The sequence below is a fragment of the Caretta caretta genome, chromosome 20 (assembly GCF_965140235.1).
Source record: "Caretta caretta isolate rCarCar2 chromosome 20, rCarCar1.hap1, whole genome shotgun sequence".
In the NCBI taxonomy this organism is placed as follows: domain Eukaryota; kingdom Metazoa; phylum Chordata; order Testudines; family Cheloniidae; genus Caretta; species Caretta caretta.
Genome location: NC_134225.1, coordinates 3,609,481 through 3,631,620, shown reverse-complemented (window position 1 = coordinate 3,631,620; position 22,140 = coordinate 3,609,481). Strand labels below are relative to the sequence as shown.

At 59.3% G+C, this 22,140-nt stretch overlaps 1 protein-coding gene across 1 annotated transcript; it reads right to left on the bottom strand.

Moving 5' to 3' along the window:
- Positions 1–1,054: 1,054 nt before the first annotated feature.
- Positions 1,055–3,797, bottom strand: LOC125627751 (inhibin beta C chain-like). Its single transcript, XM_048832227.2, has 2 exons — positions 3,410–3,797; positions 1,055–1,785 (listed from the first exon to the last, which is right to left on the bottom strand). Exons 1-2 carry the CDS (start codon positions 3,795–3,797, stop codon positions 1,055–1,057), a joined length of 1,119 nt encoding a protein of 372 aa, XP_048688184.1.
- Between the last annotated feature and the right edge of the window lie 18,343 nt (positions 3,798–22,140).

Here is a 22,140-nt window from a genome sequence, read left to right as displayed (position 1 = left end):
GTGTCCGTCCCACGGCGTGAAACGTGAAAAATACCACGAGAGAATCTGCACCCGAGCGGGTCCCAGCTCCGTCAGCAGGGCTGGTGCCCGGTGCCCGGTGCCCAGTGCCTGGTGCCGGAGAAGAACTGGCTGGACCCCAGCCAGGAGAGCAGAGACCTGCTCAGCGGTTGGCCGCGGCCCCCCAGAAAGGGGTGAAAGGACCAGAGACCATTTTCCATGGGAAACTTCTGGGGGATGAGAAACTGGGGCTTTCAAAGCCCTGACAGTTCCTAGGGGGCCGTTCCCAGCTGTGCCCAGCTTGTCTGGCCTCCTCCTGCAGGGGGGTCTTGCCACCCCCTGGACGGTGGAGCACGGGCGGCTTGGGTAGGAAACCAACCCGGCTCGATTGGGCCGGGTATGGAAGATCCACCGTGGCCCTTGGGAAGCACCCGAGGAAAATGTTGGAAAAAGGAAAATCTCAACACTGGACATTTCGGGCCCAAAGGTTTCCTTTTCTCGGCTGGAAATCGCTAGTTTTCTGCCCAATCCCCCTAAAATCAAAACATCCTCGGTGAGACGAACCTACCCGCTTTGTTTGGCAAAATTTTCCACCCAGCTCTGGAAATACCCGGCTGGGGCGGCCGAGCTGTGTGCCGTGGGGCGTTGGCCCCCAGCTGGCCCGGAGACCTTTCCTCCAGTTGGCACCTGGCCCAGTTTCCTCCTTGCACACTTGTACTTGAAATGTGTGTGCGCAGGGGGGGCGGGAGGGTGTAGCCAGCTGCCTGCTCCCCCTCCGCCCCCGACACACACACACCAAGAGATGTTTCACGTTAACCACTCCCAGCCTCCTCCTGGGTCCCGGGAGTGAGAGTCCAGAACAATCCCGGACCTGGCATCTCCCGAACGGCGCCCTAGGGCATTGGGACAGTGCCATGGCGGGCACGCGACAGAGAAGACTCCATCTGTCTGCGCCAACCCCGCTGAACAGCACCGGGAGATTCCCCACAACGCCCCCGCCCCCCACCTCTCCGGGGGCGGCTGGGCCCCCCCCCGTCCAGGCCCCCCACGCTGTCCCCTAGCTGCAGCCGCAGGCCTCGACGATCATGTCCGGGATGTCGGTCTTGAGGATGTTGCTGTTACGGTCGAAGTAGAGGATGGAGAGGGGCCGGCGGTGCGTGGGCACACAGCAGGACTGCCCGCCCGGCTGGAGGTTGTGGGCCCGGATCAGGTTGAGCACGGCCGTGTGGGAGGAGGAGGCCATGCCCGGGCTGCTGGCCACGTGGGTCGGGCACTGGCCCATGCAGTAGTTGATCTGGTAGCCCTCTGGCTTGATGATCCAGTCGTTCCACCCGATGTCCCGGAAGTCCACGTAATAGTCCTTGCGGCAACATAGGTCGGAGGTCTGGTCGCAGCGAAGGCTGCGTTTGGCCACCTGCTGCCCTGGCTTCCGCACTGTGGCCTTGGCCACCAGGAAGGGCTGGTGGGAGCTGCCGGCGTCGCTCCCGGCCGTGGCATTGGCCTGGCACCCACGGCACTCCAGCTCGAGCCTCAGTGTCTTCTCCTGCCCCCGGAAGAAGGCCTGGAGCGCAGGCAGGAGGGCGACGGTGTGCCAGCCGCCGGCCCGGGCCTCCAGCTGCCTCTCGCTCAGCAGCACCCCGGCCTGGGAGACCCGCAGCGTGACCGGGGACAGCCCGCTCCGGGGGGCCCGGACGTAAAGCCACAGTTGGGCCTGCAGGATGTGGACATCCCGGCCCATGCCCTGGCTGAACTGGAAACGCAGCCCCATGCTGGAGGGAGAGGAGAACTCTGTGGGGAGAGAGGGGCTGTGAGAACGGGGGGCGGTGCCAGGCGGGGAACGCCCATCTTCGCAGCTGGCACCAGCCTCCCTGCTCCCTGGCTCACTGCCCCCCCAGGGGCTCCAGCCTCGGGCCCCTGCCCAGCCAAGTCCCCCGAGACCCAGGGCGGCTTTGCCCCCACCCAAGACAGGGCACCCCTGGGGGGGCCCATCCACGGGGGGGGCCCTGTCTCTGACCCGCTGCCCCCACCAAGCTCTGGCATGTCCCTTCCCTGGAGGTGGAGTTATAGCACCCCGCACAGGAGAACCCTGGCAGCAAGGAGCCAAGGATGCCCTCACCCCCTCACCGCCCACCAGCTCAGCTCCGGGGCCAAAAGCCAATGGGCTGGGGGCCCCAGGACGGGAGACAGTGCTGGGGACCTCCCGTGTGGGGATGGGCAGCAGTGGCCCACAGGGGGACGGGTTTGCAGATGACTCCAGCCACCTATACATGGGGCTGGGGGAGGGGGGCTGATACCCTGGGAAATAGATTCCAGTGGGGGGCTGTTTGTCCCCCAGCCATCCCCAGAGGCCCTCTCCCCTGCATGTCAGGAGCGGTGGGATGCCGGCAGTTCTGCCAGTGCCGGGGTGGGGGCAGAGCCCAGATCTCTCCCTTACTCCCCCAGCTGCCAGCCTGGTGCTGCTGGGCCCTCGGCATGGCCACGATGTACCCTGGTCCAGAGACCTCCCTCCCTCAGAGATCCACAGACCATCCCAGCTGGGAAACCAGCAGGAATCACACCCTTGGGGAGCCAGTTCCACCACGGGGGAAAGTGACTCACTGAAGAGCTGAGCTTAGAACCCAGGAGTCCCGGCTCCCAGCCCTGCCCCCCGCCCTTTAACCACTAGACCCCACTCCCCTCCCCTGGCTGGGGACAGAACCCAGGATTTCTGACGCCCAGCCTTGCTCTTAACCCACTAGACCCCGTTCCACTCCAAGAACAGGGGACAGAACCCAGGAGTCCTGGCGCCCAGCCACCCCCCCAACCACTAGACCCCGTTCCCCTCCCATAGCTGGGAATAGAACCCAGGAGTCCTGGCTCCCAGCCTCCCCTGCTCTAACCGCTACACCCTACTTCCCTCCCAGAACTGGGGATAGAACCCAGGAGTCCTGACGCTCAGCCTTGCACTTAACCCACTAGACCTCATTCCCTTCCAAAAACTGAGGACAGAACCCAGGAGTCCTGGCTCCCAGCCGCCCCCTGACTATAACCACTCGACCCCACTCCCCTCCCAGAGGTGGGGGCAGAACCCAGGAGTGATCATGTGGCACTATCCAGCCCTTGGGAAGGGCACGGTAACTCTGTGGGGTCCTCATAGCTGGGGAAGGGGTGGCTCTGTGCCCCCCCCCCCCCGCTCTCTGTCCTGAGAGCAGCCTGGGCCTCCCCCCAGGCCCTCTTCCTCCCCACTCACCCCCCTTCTCTGCTCTCCGGACACCAGGTTTTCCCACCTGCAATCGGCGAAGTTCCCTTTGGTGGGGCCGAGCTGCTGGCTCCGTCCCGCTCCCCGTCGCAGCCTGTTCCCGGCTGACCCCCCAGCCCTGTCCCTGCCCCCCCGCCCCTCCGCCAGCCTCGGGTCCCCGTCTGCGGCACCCACCTGTCTTGGCAAAACTGATGATCTCGTAGCCCAGCTCGTTGGCCTCGGGGCCGTCCCAGGGGGCGAAGGGCCCCGGCTGCCTGTCCCGCTGGGCTTGGCCCACATGCAGACGCCGCAGGGCGTTGGTGACGGCCAGGCGGGGCACCGGCTGGGTGACATTGGGCCTCTCCATCAGGTGCAGCTTCTCCAGGACCTGCCGCTTGGCCAGCTCGAGCAGGAAGCGCCTCTCCGTGCCTGGCTCCAGGGTGGGCATCCTGCACGCCGGGCACCCCGGCTTCCCTCCTCCCTGGACCGAGGATCCCCACAGCAGGGCCAGGGCAGCCAGGGCTAGCCAACCCCCTGGGGGCTGCCCGCTCCTCTCCAGGCACGCGCCGGAGCCAGGAGCCATCTAGAGCTGAGTGGGGCAGGGGGCTAGGGACGGTGCCAGGCTCTCAGGATCTGTCTCCGAGCTCTGCCCGGCCAGCCTGCCTCCTGCCGTCACGCCCGGGCTGCCCCGCGTCCGCCTGCCATGCGAGGAGCCGCTCGCCACGGCCACTGCCCGGGTGCCAGGGGCGGAGACGGGTGCTGCTCACCCGAGGGAGCCTGACTCAGGGCTCGGCTTGAGGTGTTGACTGTCCAGGCTCCAGGCACCTGTCAGTCATGGGGGCAGGCCCTGCCCTCCTGCCTGCTGCGATTGGCCGGCACCTGGGGCCCCGGGGGCGGGTGCTGCTGGGGCCGGGGGGGGGTTTGGGGGGTGCTGCCTCCCCCGGCCAGGAACAGGTGCTGAGGGCTCCCGGGAAGGGGCATGATGCAAGAAGGGAGAGGGTTGCGCTGCCCAGGAAGTCGGGAGGTGCTGGGGGGCACACAGCAGGAACCCCCCCCCACGATGCCCCTTGGTGTTTCCTCCGGGGGCCGGGGGCATTGCCCGGTGCCAGCTGGGGCCGCCGTTCTTTGTGCAGCATGCCCAGGCACTGCAGGGACAGAGGGAACAGGGGGAGGGGGCACCGGGGTTAACGTTCCTTTGCCAGCCTTCTCCCTTCTCCGCCTGCCTTCTGCGGCCTGGGGGGGCCAGCAGTGGCCACTGCTCACTAGCCAGCCCCCACCCCTCCATCCACGGGCCCCCCCTCACAGTTGATGAAGTGGGGGGCAGAGGAGGGAGCAGGGCGAGGGAGCTGGGGCTCGGGCCCTGCCCACCCCCACGGCAGGATTGCCTCCCTCCTGAATGCAGCACCTTATCACCAAAGGGCTATCAGTCCCAGATAAGAGGCCCCATTAGCGGTAAGGTTCCCTCTCGGATGCTGGCACCGGGGCCTGACACCAGGAGCCCTGGGCTGTTCTCAGCAGCCAAGGCCACCTGCAGCCACGGCCACTGGCCCTGCTGTGAGGATCCTGCCATGTGGCCTTTGCTTGGTCCTGACACCATGGAGAGCTGGGGGGCAGCTGTCCGGGGTGGGGGGCAGCCGGGCCAGGATGCTGCCAGTGCGTGAAAGCTGCAGGGAATGACTGCACCAGCCGGGGCCAGGCCGCTGACTCCCGCTCAGCCCCGCCGCGCCTGGCCGAGGGGGAGCGAGTCCTGGCCCAGCCCGGCTCAGCGCGGGCCCGGCTGGGGTTTGGAGTCCATTTCTGCTCCCCAAGGCATTTCTGCTCCCCGTTCCTGCCGGGGTGCTGCAGAGCATGATCACGTCCTTCGCCACTTGGTGCCAATTTGGGGGGGGTATCCCAAGTGCCAGGAGCCTGGGGGAGGAGGGGCAGGCAGCGCAGTGTCTGGAGGGGAGCTCCCCTGGCCCGGGAGAGCCTGGCACACTTGTGACGAAGTGGGACTGTTCTTAATGTTTCCTCTGAATAGTGTGGGGGTGCCTCAGTTTCCCCTAGGCAGTTCTTAAGTATCTAGGGGGTGGAGTAAGGGTGTATGATCATTGCAGAGCCCTAGAGGGCAGGTGTGTGAAGGGGTCTGGACACAGAGAATGGCCGACACCCTGTTTCCTGGCAACTGATGGCCTGGGCCCTTCCCCCCCTGCAAGGTGAGAGCTGAAGGGTTGGAGAACAAAGGAATCAGGTGACCTTCTGGCCCGGGAAAGGAACAAAGCCCAGAGGAGGAGGGGCTGGAGGGGTTTTCAGTTTGGGGCTGGCTGGGACATGGAGTGAAGCGCAGACGTGGTTGTCTGGCTCACTGCCCCCCAGAATGGACCCAGCTGAGGGGTCCCGTTCTCTGCACCTGCAAGCTCTGTTTTAGACCATGTTCCTGTCGTCTAATAAACCTTCTGTTTTACTGGCTGGCTGAGAGTCACGTCTGACTGCGAAGTTGGGGTGCAGGACCCTCTGGCTTCCCCAGGAGCCCCGCCTGAGCGGACTCGCTGTGGGAAGCGCACGGAGGGGCAGAGGATGCTGAATGCTCCGAGGTCAGACCCAGGAAGGTGGAAGCTGTGTGAGCTGCGTGTCCTGAAGACAGGCTGCTCACAGAAAGGCGACTACCCCAGAGTCCTGACTGGCTTCATGGGGAGCAGTTCCAGAGCATCGCCCAGGGACTCCGTGACAACTGGTGGCAGCGGTGGGATGTACTGCACCCCGTGGATGGCGCTTCCTGCAGTAAGTGACTGGGGAGCAGTAACACGAAGGGGGATTGCCGAGGACCAGGCCTGCTGAAGGCTCAGAAAGGAGCGGTTTCGGGGGGCGGTTAACCCCTGGGAGTGTGTGACCAGCGAGAGGGACTGTGCAGTAATGGGGTCCCCCTGGGGACTGCAGTGAGCAGTCTCAGGGGCGGAGGAGTCTGCAGCTCGACCCTGGCAAAGAGGTGGTGACCTGGAGAAGGGCTGGCACACTAGGGGTTCTCCCTGGAAACCGTGGGGAGCTGAGAACACACGGACCTGTGAGTCCACAACAGCTTGGGAGGAGCGGAGTGACGGCCTGTCACCGTCTCCTTAAGAAGGACATTGTAACCCTGTGCAAAAAGAGAGGGTTGAGCTTTGGAAAGTTCACCAAAGCAGAGTTAATCGTGCAGCTGGAGGAGGATGACCGCTCTAAGGAACAGATTCCTGACCCCAACTGGGGCTATAGCAGGATCTGGGAGCAGCTGGAGTGGGAGCCAGGCATCGCCAAGACTCCTGTCCCCGACCAGACGAGGGTCTTCACGATCGGGTTCCCCATCGGGGGATCGAGACGGACGGGATTGGAGCTGAGTCCGAGAGAGCAAGAGGACCGTGGGAGACAGCGAGAGCCCGAGAAAGAGCTGCAGAAGCAGCAGCAGCATGAACTGGCGTTGGGGGAGCGGAGAGGCCTAGGGGACCTCCCCGGGGTGAGTGGGGATAGACCCCGGGGTGCCAGTTCCGCAGGGAACCTCGAGACTAAATTGCTGCCCCTGGTTAAGGATGGGGGGGAGGTGGATGCCCACCTCACTGCCTTTGAGCAGGCTGGAGATTTGAACTAGGGGGACCCTGCGGAAAAGCCCCGGTCCCTTGCTGGGTCCCAAGGCCATAGACTCCGTCAGCCAGATGGGTGGGGATGTGGACAGGCTCCCACTCCTGACCCCAACCTATATGTCGGTGTGGAGTTTCCTGGGGCCAGGCCCCTCGGACCTCCAGTGGGAGCAGAAGGTGATGGTCAATGGGGAGACATTCTTGGGGTGGCCAAAGGGCATGGGCTGCATAAACCTTCCCACATGCGGCCTGCGAGTGCTATCGACCACCCCTGACCTAAGGGAGGGCGTGAAACCGGAGGGGCCTGGTGTAACTCCTACCAAGGAACGGGAGAGATGCTGGGGCATCCATGGGAACATTGGTGGCTTCGAACTTCCCCAGGTCACCGGCTAAAGTGACCCCGCTCAGTTCGATCTCGAAGGGGGGAGAGATGTGACGAAGTGGGACTGTTCTTAATGTTTCCTCTGAATAGTGTGGGGGTGCCTCAGTTTCCCCTAGGCAGTTCTTAAGTATCTAGGGGGTGGAGTAAGGGTGTATGATCATTGCAGAGCCCTAGAGGGCAGGTGTGTGAAGGGGTCTGGACACAGAGAATGGCCGACACCCTGTTTCCTGGCAACTGATGGCCTGGGCCCTTCCCCCCCTGCAAGGTGAGAGCTGAAGGGTTGGAGAACAAAGGAATCAGGTGACCTTCTGGCCCGGGAAAGGAACAAAGCCCAGAGGAGTGGGGGCTGGAGGGGGTTTTCAGTTTGGGGCTGGCTGGGACATGGAGTGAAGTGCAGACGTGGTTGTCTGGCTCACTGCCCCCCAAAATGGACCCAGCTGAGGGGTCCCGTTCTCTGCACCTGCAAGCTCTGTTTTAGACCATGTTCCTGTCGTCTAATAAACCTTCTGTTTTACTGGCTGGCTGAGAGTCACGTCTGACTGCGAAGTTGGGGTGCAGGACCCTCTGGCTTCCCCAGGAGCCCCGCCTGAGCGGACTCGCCGTGGGAAGCGCACGGAGGGGCAGAGGATGCTGAATGCTCCGAGGTCAGACCCAGGAAGGTGGAAGCTGTGTGAGCTGCGTGTCCTGAAGACAGGCTGCTCACAGAAAGGCGACTACCCCAGAGTCCTGACTGGCTTCATGGGGAGCAGTTCCAGAGCATCGCCCAGGGACTCCGTGACAACACTGACCCGGACTGGGACGCGCTGGCATCCAAAGTCTCGGAAACTGAGCTCTGGGGGCTGAGGGTAAACACGGCCGGTTCACCAGGCCGTCTGGGAAAAAGCCCCCAGGAGGCATGATGCAACCGCGGGGCCGGGGCCAAAGTCTGTGGCACTCCCAGAATAACCCAGGAATGTCAACAGCGAGGCAGGAGCCTTGGCATGGTGCTGTCACCGGGGCCTGCGAGCTGCACTTGGCACCGGGCTGCTGCGGGGGCGGGGTGTCTCGTAACTGGTGCCACACGCACGGATGCACGCCCGCCCCGGTGCACACAGGGGGACGCACACACGCACGCACAGAGTTGGTGCTGTGGGGGGCTCCAGCCACCAGGAAAACGCAATTTGCACACGTGCGCTGTCCCAGTGCGAGGGGGTGACTCCCAGGGGCAGCAAAGACCCCCAAGCTGGGACAATCACGGCCTCCTGCACGAGGCGGGAGCGAGGTGGTATCGGGGGGGCAGTGAGCAGCGGGCTGGGCAGGGCGCTGCCAGGCTGTCATTAAGCTCAGCCAGAGCTAACGAGCTACCGATGGGGGCCAGCCAAAGTGCGGGACCTTGCTCCCGAGGGGGCTGGGTCTGAAGCCTGGGTTGGCACCCAAGCAGGCATGTGGGGAAACCTGCCTTGGCACAGAGCGCGGTAGGGGATGGATGGGCGCGGTGCCGGGCTGTGAATTGGCAGGCCGGGCAGGGCGCCATAGGCTGCAGCTGGCTCTGGGCTCTCCCCAGGCACAGTCTGGGGAAGGAGGAAGTGGGAGTTTCTCGGTGAGCTCCGAGGCCAGGCCCGGAGCCCGGCAGCCCGGGGACCCGGCAGGTGGCAGCCGTTACAGGCTGACCTGGGAGAGTTTCGCATCCTCTGTGCACCAGAGTTGGGGGCTGCGGGAAATCTCACGACACCCGCCCCGCAGGGTGCCCCCTGCAGCCTTCCCCCCTCACTGCAGGGTGAGAACGGGACCCTGCTGCGGGTGAAAGCTCCCGGCCCTCTCTGATTGGCAAGGCCAGGGCCAGTCTCCCCGTTTCCGCTCCCTGTCTGGCTAATGCCAGGGGGTCCCAGGCTCTAGGCGCTAGCCCCCTCCCATGCCTCGGGACTCCAGCGCCATCAAGCCCTTGGGCTGCCAGTTTGCACCAGGCACACCTCCAGGGGCGCCCCCCCCCGCCCCACGGCCCTGCCTTGCCAAAGGGCAGGGGGGGAATGTAGGGCAAGGGTCGGTACAGTATTTTGAGAGCCGCGGCTCGCGTTGCATAAGGGTTGTTGTTTATTAAACTGTTCCAAGAAAGCAAAGCCTGAAGCCCCGCCTGGCACCACGATGGCCCCCAGCCAGGGGCATGCAGGGCACAGGCCGCCCCTTGTGGCTCCCGGCCCTCGGGACCACGTCCTGCAAGTGCGGGAGGCGGGGAGCTGGCTAAAACACACCACAGCAGCCAGGCCAAGGAGTGAGCGGGGATCCTTTCTGTGCCCCCTGTCACGGGGTCCCCAGGCGATGCTCTGGGACGACTCCCTACGAAGCTAGGCAGGACTCTGGGGAAGTCTCCTCTCTTGGAGCAGCCTGTCTGCAGGACACACAGCTCCCCCGGCTCCACCTTCCTGGGTCTGACCTCGGAGCATTCAGCATCCTCTGCCCCTCCGTGCGCTTCCCCCAGCGAGTCCGCCCAGGTGGGGTCCAGGGGGGGCCAGAGGGTCCTGCCCCCCAACTCCGCAGTCAGACGGGACTCTCAGCCAGCCAGGAAAACAGAAGGTTTATTAGACGACAGGAACATGGTCTAACACAGAGCTTGTAGGTACAGAGAACAGGACCCCTCAGCTGGGTCCATTTTGGGGGACAGTGAGCCAGACAAGCATGTCTGCACTTCACTCCTCGTCCCCAGACAGCCCCAAACTTCCTCTCCCTCCAGCCCCCCTCCTCTGGGCTTTGTCCCTTTCCCGGGCCAGGAGGTCACCGGATTCTTTTGTTCTCCAACCCTTCAGCTCTCACCTTGCAGGGGGGAAGGGCCCAGGGCATCAGTGGCCAGGAAACAGGGTGTCGGCCATTCTCTGTATCCAGACCTGCCCTCTAGGGCTCTGCAATGATCATACACCCTTACCCCACCCCCTAGATACTTAAGAACTGCCTGGGGAAACTGAGACACCCCTACAATATTCAGAGGAAACATTAAGAACGGTCCTGCTTTGTCACATCTCTCCCCCCTTTGAGACCGAACTGAGCAGGGTCACTTTAGCCGGTGACCTGGGGAAGTTCGAAGCCACCAATGTTCCCATGGATGCCCCAGCATCTCTCCCGTTCCTTGGTGGGAGTTACACCAGGCCCTTCTAGTTTTACGCCCTTCCAGTTTCACGCTCTCCCTTAGGTCGGGGGCGGTCGATAGCACTCGCAGGCCGCACGTGGGAAGGTTTATGTGGCCTTTGCCCTTTGGCCACCCCCAAAACCCCAGGGGGTCAAACTAGGATTGGGTCTTCTCCCCAACAAGCTGGCCAAACACAGCCACTTGGATTTCGGACTGTTTAACTTTCTCAACAGCTTTCACTCCATCTAAGACCTTCTCAAAGCTATCCACACTGGATCCTTCAACAGGAAAGTCAGTGGATCCATTCAGAACAGAAAATTTCTGGCTGTTAGGACCTGAAACTTTCTTGATTAAATCACTTTCACACCCTTCAGTGGCAGTAAACTGCTTGCAAAGACTCCATGAGGATTCCTTTCCCTAGGGGCTTTTCTATGCAACAATTCACCCTTCACAGAAATTCTGCTCTTACCCTCTTTACCTAGGGCTTGCTCTAGAGGAACACTTTCCTGAGCAACAACAGACTCTTTCTGGGTCTCCCTTACATCCAAAATTACCATCTGGCCCAGAGATGTCAAGAGTAACAAGAAGGGTTTCTTCAGGTATGTTGGCAACAAGAAGAAAGCCAAGGAAAGTGTGGGCCCCTTACTGAATGAGGGAGGCAACCTAGTGACAGAGTGTCACGGAGTCCCTGGGCGATGCTCTGGAACTGCTCCCCATGAAGCCAGTCAGGACTCTGGGGCAGTCGCCTTTCTGTGAGCAGCCTGTCTTCAGGACACACAGCTCACACAGCATCCACCTTCCTGGGTCTGACCTCGGAGCATTCAGCATCCTCTGCCCCTCCGTGCGCTTCCCCCAGCGAGTCCGCCCAGGCGGGCTCCTGGGGAAGCCAGAGGGTCCTGCACCCCAACTTCGCAGTCAGACGTGACTCTCAGCCAGCCAGTAACACAGAAGGTTTATTAGATGACAGGAACATGGTCTAAAACAGAGCTTGCAGGTGCAGAGAACGGGACCCCTCAGCTGGGTCCATTTTGGGGGGCAGTGAGCCAGACAACCACGTCTGCACTTCACTCCATGTCCCAGCCAGTCCCAAACTGAAACTCCCTCCAGCCCCTCCTCCTCTGGGCTTTGTTCCTTTCCCGGGCCAGGTGGTCACCTGATTCCTTTGTTCTCCAACCCTTCAGCTCTCACCTTGCAGGGGGGGAAGGGCCCAGGCCATCAGTTGCCAGGAAACAGGGTGTCGGCCATTCTCTGTGTCCAGACTCCTGCACACACATGCCCTCTAGGGCTCTGCAATGATCATACACCCTTACTCCACCCCCTAGATACTTAAGAACTGCCTGGGGGAAACTGAGGCACCCCCACACTATTCAGAGGAAACATTAAGAACAGTCCCACTTCGTCACACAGAGGATGTGGAAAAAGCTAATGTACTCAATGCTTTTTTTGCCTCTGTTTTCACTAACAAGGTCAGCTCCCAGACTGCTGAGCTGGGCATCGCAAAATGGGGAAGAGATGGCCAGCCCTCTGTGGAGATAGAGGTGGTTAGGGACTATTTAGAAAAGCTGGACGTGCACAAGTCCATGGGGCCGGACGAGTTGCATCCGAGAGTGCTGAAGGAATTCGCGGCTGTGATTGCAGAGCCATTGGCCATTATCTTTTAAAACTTGTGGCGAACGGGGGAAGTCCCGGATGACTGGAAAAAGGCTAACGTAGTGCCAATCTTTAAAAAAGGGAAGAAGGAGGATCCTGGGAACTACAGGCCAGTCAGCCTCACCTCAGTCCCTGGAAAAATCATGGAGCAGGTCCTCAAAGAATCAATACTGAAGCACTTGCATGAGAGGAAAGTGATCAGGAACAGCCAGCATGGATTCACCAAGGGAAGGTCATGCCTGACTAATCTAATCGCCTTTTATGATGAGATTACTGGTTCTGTGGATGAAGGGAAAGCAGTGGATGTATTGTTTCTTGACTTTAGCAAAGCTTTTGACACGGTCTCCCACAGTATTCTTGTCAGCAAGTTAAGGAAGTATGGGCTGGAAGAATGCACTATAAGGTGGGTAGAAAGCTGGCTAGATTGTCGGGCTCAACGGGTAGTTATCAATGGCTCCATGTCTAGTTGGCAGCCGGTGTCAAGTGGAGTGCCCCAAGGGTCGGTCCTGGGGCCGGTTTTGTTCAATATCTTCATAAATGATCTGGAGGATGGTGTGGATTGCACCCTCAGCAAATTTGCGGATGATACTAAACTGGGAGGAGTGGTAGATACGCTGGAGGGGAGGGATAGAATACAGAAGGACCTAGACAAATTGGAGGATTGGGCCAAAAGAAATCTGATGAGGTTCAATAAGGATAAGTGCAGGGTCCTGCACTTAGGATGGAAGAACCCAATGCACAGCTACAGACTAGGGACCGAATGGCTAGGCAGCAGTTCTGCGGAAAAGGACCTAGGGGTGACAGTGGACGAGAAGCTGGATATGAGTCAGCAGTGTGCCCTTGTTGCCAAGAAGGCCAATGGCATTTTGGGATGTATAAGTAGGGGCATAGCGAGCAGATCGAGGGACGTGATCGTTCCCCTCTATTCGACATTGGTGAGGCCTCATCTGGAGTACTGTGTCCAGTTTTGGGCCCCACACTTCAAGAAGGATGTGGATAAATTGGAGAGAGTCCAGCGAAGGGCAACAAAAATGATTAGGGGTCTGGAACACATGAGTTATGAGGAGAGGCTGAGGGAGCTGGGATTGTTTAGCCTGCAGAAGAGAAGAATGAGGGGGGATTTGATAGCTGCTTTCAACTACCTGAAAGGGGGTTCCAAAGAGGATGGCTCTAGACTGTTCTCAATGGTAGCAGATGACAGAACGAGGAGTAATGGTCTCAAGTTGCAGTGGGGGAGGTTTAGATTGGATATTAGGAAAAACTTTTTCACTAAGAGGGTGGTGAAACACTGGAATGCGTTACCTAGGGAGGTGGTAGAATCTCCTTCCTTAGAGGTTTTTAAGGTCAGGCTTGACAAAGCCCTGGCTGGGATGATTTAACTGGGAATTGGTCCTGCTTCGAGCAGGGGGTTGGACTAGATGACCTTCTGGGGTCCCTTCCAACCCTTATATTCTATGATTCTATGGCGGATTCCTACACAATCCCCTTTCAGGAAAACTGACAGACTTCCTAGATAAAAGGTTAGAAGCCTTCTCCTTCCCTTTGCCACACACAAGTTCAGGAATCTTTTCCTTCTTGCTGCAGGTTTCCACACCCTCAGTCGGTAACACAATCAAATCACCTTTCTGCTCTCCTTGTGCCCTGGCTAGGATCTCACCCTGATTAGTCAGAGTTGCTACACCCTTTCCAACAACACACTAGCAACAGGCAAAATACAAGCACCCGAATTGCCTGGTCTCTGGGATTTTGCATAGACACTAACTGGATGCGACCTAGTTACAGGGCCATTCTCCTGAGCAGACACAAACTTAGGACCCTTCCCTTCCTGGGCTTTAGCTGAATCCAGAACCAACTCTGAGACAACTGCACGACCCTCAGTCATCACAGGCTGAAAGGCCCCTTCTGTCTGCTCCACAGAGAAAGAAGAGCCGGACACACTTTCTCCTCTCCCAGACCCACAGCTTGGGATCTCATTCCCCTCGTCCCAGCACACAGGGCTGGTCACAGACAACTGCTTGGAGACCAGGGTAGCTCCCTCCATAGGTAAGTCAATACCCCTGACAGACACAGGCACGTTTCCTTCCCTGTCACACTTCTCCACCCATCTAACAGGTAAGGTCCAGGGACACTCATCTTCCAGCCTCCTCGCCTTCCCACCCTGCTGACTAGACACAGCCGTCAGCTCACAAGGCTGCCTAGGCTCATCCAAACTTTCCTTACCAAGCACCTTGCCACTCCCCACAGATCCCCTGCCCTGCCTGTGTCTCCCCCCACTCAGCTGGGGTCTCAGCTCCCACTATGCTCAGCGCTGCCCTTGCTGTCCCAGAGGGGGTAGGCAGCGTCAGCCCACCAGCCAGGTCATCTGCATTTTCACTGACCATTTCCCTCTCCACCGATTGGTTCCCTGGATTCAAATTCAAACCCTAGGCCGTTACAGGAGCAGGGCCTGGATCCTGTCCCAAAGAGACACAGTCACCCCCTAACAGGGTCTCACAGCTGGTATCCTGGAGAAGCCCAATGACCAGCCAGCCCCACCCCTCCTGGGTCTGCACAGGGATCTGGGCCATAGGCAGGGTGAGGGGCTTCGTCCCTGGGACCCTCATCCAGCTCACACAGCCCCTCAGCATCTGAGGCTGCACCACCCGGGGCCTGACAACAGTTCTCTCTGTCCCAGGATCTCGCCACCCCAGGAATGTCTCCCCATTGACCATCACCTTCCACACAGACATATAGGTTGGGGTCAGGAGTGGGAGCCTGTCCACCTCCCCACCCATCTGGCTGACGGAGTCTATGGCCTTGGGACCCAGCAAGGGAGCTAGACACCGGGGCTTTTCCGCAGGGTCCCCCTGGTTCAAATCGCCAGCCTGCTCAAAGGCAGTGAGGTGGCATCCACATCCCCCCCTCCTCAACCAGGGGCAGCAATTTAATCTCGAGGTTCCCTGCAGAACTGGCCCCCCGGGGTCTATCCCCACTCACCCCTGAGGGGTCCCCTAGGCCTCTCCGCTCCCCCACCGCCAGCTCATGCTGCTGCTGCTTCTGCAGCTCTTTCTCGGGCTCTCGCTGTCTCTCACGGTCCTCTCGCTCTCTCGCACTCAGCTCCAATCCCGTCCGTCTTGATCCCCCGATGGGGAACCCGATCGTGAAGACCCTCGTATGGTCGGGGACAGGAGTCTTGGCTACTTCTCCAGCTGCTCCCAGATCCTGCTATAGCCCCATTTGGGGTCAGGAATCAGCTCCTTAGAGTGATCATCCTCCTCCAGCTGCAGGATGAACTGTGCTTTGGTGAACTTTCCAATGCGTAGCCCTCTCTTTCTGCACAGGGTTACAATGTCCTTCTTAAGGAGACGGTGACAGGCCATCACTCCGCTCCTCCCAAGTTGTTGTGGACTCACAGGCCTGTGTGCTCTCAGCTCCCCACGGTTTCCAGGGAGAACCCCTAGTGTGTCAGCCCTTCTCGAGGTCACCACCTCTTTGCCAGGGTCAAGCGGCAGACTCCTCCACCCCTGGGACCGCTCGCTGCAATCCCCAGGGGAACCCTGTTACTGCAAAAGTCCTTCTCTCTCCCAGGGCCAAGCACAGGCTCCTCCGCCCCTGAGACTGCTCCCCGCGGTCCCCACGGGGACCCCATTACTGCACAGTCCTTCTCGCTGGTCACACACTCCCAGGCGTTAACCGCCCCCCGAAAGCGCTCCTCTCTGAGCCTTCAGCACGCCAGGTCCCCGTCAATCCCCCTTCGTTTTACTGCTCCCCAGTCACTTACTGCCGAAAGAGCCATCCGCGGGGTGCAGTACATCCCACCGCTAACACCAGTTGTCATGGAGTCCCTGGGCGATGCTCTGGAACTGCTCCCTACGAAGCCAGTCAGGACTCTGGGGAAGTCTCCTCTCTGTGAGCAGACTGTCTTCAGGACACAAAGCTCACACAGCTTCCACCTTCCTGGGTCTGACCTCAGAGCATTCAGCATCCTCTGCCCCTGCGTGCGCTTCCCACAGAGAGTCTGCTGAGGCGGGGTCCTATGAAAGCCAGAGGGTCCTGCCCCTCAACTTCGCAGTCAGACGGGACTCTCAGCCAGCCAGTAAAACAGAAGTTTTTTTAGACGACAGGAACATGGTCTAACACAGAGCTTGTAGGTGCAGAGAACAGGACCCCTCAGCTGGGTCCATTTTAGGGGGGCAGTGAGCCAGAAAACCACGTCTGCCCTTCACTCCATGTCCCAGCCAGCCCCAAACTGAAACTCCCTCCAGCCCCCGCCCCCCCCCCCCCACACACCTGGGCTTTGTTCCTTTCCCGGGCCAGGAGGTCACCGGATTCCTTTGTTCTCCCACCCTTTAGCTCTCACCTTGCAGGGGGAAGGGCCCAGGCCATCAGTAGCCAGGAAACAGGGTGTCGGCCATTCTCTAAAAAAGAAAAGGAGTACTAGGAGCACCTTAGAGACTAACCAATTTATCTGAGCATCAGCTTTCATGAGCTACAGCTCACTTCCAGACCCCTGCACACACCTGCCCTCTAGGGCTCTGCAATGATCATACACCCTTATCCCACCCCCTAGAGACTTAAGAACTGCATGGGGAAACTGACAGGTTTCAGAGTAACAGCCGTGTTAGTCTGTATTCGCAAAAAGAAAAGGAGGACTTGTGGCACCTTAGAGACTAACCAATTTATTTGAGCATGAGCTTTCGTGAGCTGCAGCTCACTTCATCGGATGCATGCTGTGGAAACTGCAGAAGACATTATATACACAGAGACCATGAAACAATACCTCCTCCCACCCCACTCTCCTGCTGGTAATAGCTTATCTAAAGTGATCACTCTCCTTACAATGTGTATGATAATCAAGGTGGGCCATTTCCAGCACAAATCCAGGTTTTCTCACCCCCCCCCCCTTTTCCAAAAACCACACACACAAACTCACTCTCCTGCTGGTAATAGCCCATCCAAAGTGACCACTCTCCTTACAATGTGTATGAAAATCAAGGTGGGCCATTTCCAGCACAAATCCAGGTTTTCTCACCCCCCCCGCCCCGCCCCCCCAAAAAAAACCACACACACACACACACACAAACTCACTCTCCTGCTAGTAATAGTTCATCCAAAGTGACCACTCTGCCTACAATGTGCATGATAATCAAGGTGGGCCATTTTCAGCATAAATCCAGGTTTTCTCACCCTCCCACACAGACTCACTCTCCTGCTGGCAATAGCTCATCCAAACTGACCACTCTCCTTACAATGTGTATGATAATCAAGGTGGGCCATTTCCAGCATAAATCCAAGTTTAACCAGAACGTCTGGGGGGTGGGGTAGGAAAAAACAAGGGGAAATAGGCTACCTTGCATAATGACTTAGCCACTCCCAGTCTCTATTTAAGCCTAAATTAATAGTATCCAATTTGCAAATGAATTCCAATTCAGCAGTTTCTCGCTGGAGTCTGGATTTGAAGTTTTTTTGTTGTAAGATAGCGACCTTCATGTCTGTAATTGTGTGACCAGAGAGATTGAAGTGTTCTCCGACTGGTTTTTGAATGTTATAATTCTTGACATCTGATTTGTGTCCATTTATTCTTTTACGTAGAGACTGTCCAGTTTGACCAATGTACATGGCAGAGGGGCATTGCTGGCACATGATGGCATGTATCACATTCGTGGATGTGCAGGTGAACGAGCCTCTGATAGTGTGGCTGATGTGATTAGGCCCTGTGATGGTGTCCCCTCAATAGATATCTGGACACAGTTGGCAACGGGCTTTGTTGCAAGGATAGGTTTGCACTCTCAGCAAATTTGCGGATGATACTAAACTGGGAGGAGTGGTAGATACGCTGGAGGGGAGGGATAGGATACAGAAAGACCTAGACAAATTGGAGGATTGGGCCAAAAGAAATCTGATGAGGTTCAATAAGGATAAGTGCAGGGTCCTGCACTTAGGACGGAAGAACCCAATGCACAGCTACAGACTAGGGACCGAATGGCTAGGCAGCAGTTCTGCGGAAAAGGACCTAGGGGTGACAGTGGACGAGAAGCTGGATATGAGTCAGCAGTGTGCCCTTGTTGCCAAGAAGGCCAATGGCATTTTGGGATGTATAAGTAGGGGCATAGCGAGCAGATCGAGGGACGTGATCGTTCCCCTCTATTCGACATTGGTGAGGCCTCATCTGGAGTACTGTGTCCAGTTTTGGGCCCCACACTTCAAGAAGGATGTGGATAAATTGGAGAGAGTCCAGCGAAGGGCAACAAAAATGATTAGGGGTCTGGAACACATGAGTTATGAGGAGAGGCTGAGGGAGCTGGGATTGTTTAGCCTGCGGAAGAGAAGAATGAGGGGGGATTTGATAGCTGCTTTCAACTACCTGAAAGGGGGTTCCAAAGAGGATGGCTCTAGACTGTTCTCAATGGTAGCAGATGACAGAACGAGGAGTAATGGTCTCAAGTTGCAGTGGGGGAGGTTTAGATTGGATATTAGGAAAAACTTTTTCACTAAGAGGGTGGTGAAACACTGGAATGCGTTACCTAGGGAGGTGGTAGAATCTCCTTCCTTAGAGGTTTTTAAGGTCAGGCTTGACAAAGCCCTGGCTGGGATGATTTAACTGGGAATTGGTCCTGCTTTGAGCAGGGGGTTGGACTAGATGACCTTCTGGGGTCCCTTCCAACCCTGATATTCTATGATTCTATGATTCCTGGGTTAGTGGTTCTATTGTGTGGTGTGTGGTTGTTGGTGAGTATATACCACACAACAGAACCACTAACCATTGTAGGGAGAGTGGTCACTTTGGATAAGCTATTACCAGCAGGAGAGTGAGTTTGTCTGTGTATGGGGGTGGGGGGGTGAGAAAACCTGGATTTGTGCAGTAAATGGCCCACCTTGATTATCATGCACGTTGTAGGGAGAGTGGTCACTTTGGATGAGCTATTACCAGCAGGAGAGTGGGGTGGGAAGAGGTATTGTTTCATGGTCTCTGTGTATATAATGTCTTCTGCAGTTTCCACAGCATGCATCCGATGAAGTGAGCTGTAGCTCACGAAAGCTCATGCTCAAATAAATTGGTTAGTCTCTAAGGTGCCACAAGTACTCCTTTTCTTTTTAGGGGAAACTGAGGCACCCCCACAATATTCAGAGGAAACATTAAGAACAGTCCCGCTTTGTCAAAGCCCCGCCCGGCCCTGACGGGCACACGCAGGTCCCATCCAGAGGTGATGCTACTGTGGGCCCCATGTTGCTCAAACGAGGGAGACCGGCTGCGCCCTCGCCAGCTGGTCTTGTTAGCTCTGATGTGCCCATCCCCATGGCGTCGTGGGAACGAGCACAGCAGGGCATTTTCCCTTCTGGGCGCATGCGGCTTTGTAGCGAGTCTGTCCCTGCAAGATGCTCCTAGCCCCCCCCACGTTCCCCGGGGATCCCTCAGAGCTCAGTGGCCCCCCCATCGCTGCTGGGCTGGGGTGGGACAGGGCTGGCAGCTTTCTCTGATGGCAAATGCACAGCTGGCTTCTCCCCATTCGGGGCCCCCCAGGGCAGCTTTCTCTGATGGCAAATGCACAGCTGGCTTCTCTGCATTCGGGGCCCTGTGGGAGCCTCTGGCAGGCTGGGATTTGCCTGCAAGAGCAGAGGGCACAGAGGGTGCTGCCAACCAGGGCCACTCTCTGCCTCCCAGGGCACCCAGCACCGAGCGCCAGACCTGCCAGGAGCTCCGGGCACAGGGTGGGGACGCAGGCCCAGCTTGTGGGCAGCCGCTCGGGGCAGGGGGCTGCAGCACAGCTCATGGCGGGAGGGGAGGTGCCCCCGGAAACTGGGCAAGGGGTGGGGAGCTCCCGGGCCCGAGTCCTGCTCCATTCTGGGGGGTCTTGGTGCTAACCCCCCCCCAGAGCCTTGGGGCCTGGTTCTGTGAACGAACGAGCCCAAGAACCGTTCGATCTGGCCATAGACCAGCTGCTGCTTCTCCAAATCTTGGGCCTGGCCCAGCCTCAGTGCAGCCGATGCCCCCGTCCCGGGGAGCGGAGTGGGGAGCCGGCCCAGGGCCAGAGCAGATAAACCCAGCAAGGTCAGTGCCTCTTCTTCCTTTGCCCTCCTGGTCGCTGCAAGAGGAGACCACCCGCCACCAGGACGTCCCGCTCCGGCCCCCGTCCAGGCTGCGATGGCTCCGGAATAGGAGACGCTCCCACGTTTCCCTGCAGCCTGCGCCCTACGTCTGGCACCCAGGGGGCATGAGCCACGCAGGGTCACCCCGAGCCCCTCGTCCACTTGCACCAGGACGGAGCCCCCGGCCTCTGGCTCCGCACGCCCTCCTGCCCCCCGTGCCCCAGGGCTGGGTCAGAGGTACCGTAACGCCCGGCTACTTAGGGCCCAAGACTGGGGGCCTGCCTATCGCCTGGGACTCTAGTGCCACCTAGCAGTAGTGAGGGGTGTCGCACGTGCTGGGACCCACTGTGTGTTTTTGCCCCCACAGGGTCCAAGCTGCAGCAGCTTGTGAGTCTAACTCTGCCGACCCCGGTGCGATCCCCGGCGTAGCCTCCTAGAGCCCAGCCATAGGGAAACCTCTGCCCGCCGTGCCCCCTGGCGCAAACCATGCTGCCCCCTCTCTCTAGCTGGCCCCCAGCACGTCTAGCGCCCACAGGAGCTGCTGTACCCTCGGAGGGACCCCATGGGTGTGGGTCTTGCCCAGCATTACAGGCAGGGCAGTGGCCTGGGGGCTTAGCCATCTCCTGGGGAGCCTCCCCAGCCCTGGGCAAAGCTCTCTGCTCTGGGCCTCATGTCCCGTGCGGGTCTCTGCCCCCCTCCTCTGGGGCTTTACCGGCTGCCCCTCCCCCCCATTCTGCTCCCTTGGGGTCCCTCCTATTGCACCCCCTGCTGGAGGCCACGTCCCGGCAGCCCACGGAGTGTTGGCTCAGTGTCCCCCTCTAGTGGCTGCGCCGTGCGTGGCTTTGGGTCTGTGCAGCCGTCGCGCTAACGAGCTAGGTCTGAAGGATCCCGACGACTTGCCCTGGGGGAGGGAGAGGTATCACGTGACACCCCATTTTACTGACCTGCCTCCCCACTGCTGGATTTGGCAAGGAGCCACACCCCGCGCCTGGCAGGGCACCTTCAGCCGCCGGCGCCAGAGCTGGGTCTCTGGGGCAGCTGGTCCCGGACTGGGAGCCACTGGGGAACCTGAGCCTGCTGGATCAAGCCCATCAGAGAACCCCGCTTTGCCTCCTCTGTGTCCCCAGCTTGCCAGGCTCCGGCCCCGGCAGCTCCCACGCTGGGCACCCCATGGGGTGGGTGCCCAGAGCCCCGGCTGCACCCTGATAGCCCACCAGAGTTGCAACGCAGCCACTCCCTCCCCCCGAAGGCGGCAGGGCCGAGAAGATCGCTGCTCCGAAGGATGCTAATTGGAGCCCTTCCCCCATTAGGCAGACTCCCACCTGAGGAAGGGAGTGGAGTCTGGAGGGGAGGAGTCAGGACTTCTGGGTTCTATTCCCAGGCCTGCCATTTGCTCCCTCTGGCTTGATACCCCCATGACATGATCTCCCAGCCCATGAGGATTTTTACCAGCAAGCCAGTGGGAAGCACCCAGCCGGCCCCAATGCTCAGGGGTGCCAGCCAAACTCCCCTTGTGATGGGTTAGACCAGCTCCGCGCTGGAGAGGAAGGGGTTAAAGAGCAACTCTGGGCCCACTTAGCCCCAACCCGCTACACCTGTGCTGAGAGCAGCAAGCCCAGCGGACAGCAGCTGTGTGGGACAGAGAGCAGACGGGGGAGGCGGGGTGCCCGGGTGGGGCAAAGAGCCCAGCTTGGACCAAGGTGTGACAAAGTGGGACTGTTCTTAATGTTTCCTCTGAATAGTGTGTGGGTGCCTCAGTTTCCCCTAGGCAGTTCTCAAGTGTCTAGGGGGTGGGATAAGGGGGTATGATCGTTGCAGAGCCCCAGAGGGCAGGTGTGTGCAGGGGTCTGGACACAGAGAATGGCCGACACCCTGTTTCCTGGCAACTGATGGCCTGGGCCCTTCCCCCCTGCAAGGTGAGAGCTAAAGGGTTGGAGAACAAAGGAATCAGGTGACCTCCTGGCCCGGGAAAGGAACAAAGCCCAGAGGAGGAGGGGTTGGAGGGAGTTTCAGTTTGGGGCTGGCTGGGACATGGAGTGAAGGGCAGACATGGTTGTCTGGCTCACTGCCCCCCAGAATGGACCCAGCTGAGGGGTCCTGTTCTCTGCACCTGCAAGCTCTGTTTCAGACCATGTTCCTGTCG

Bases quoted from the DNA above. Each gene is read 5' to 3' on its own strand.
- LOC125627751 (XM_048832227.2), bottom strand. From the start codon at position 3,797: ATGGCTCCTGGCTCCGGCGCGTGCCTGGAGAGGAGCGGGCAGCCCCCA. The intron at 1,786-3,409 runs GTGGGTGCCGCA...CTCTCCCCACAG, and splicing joins CATCAGTTTTGCCAAGACAG to AGTTCTCCTCTCCCTCCAGC.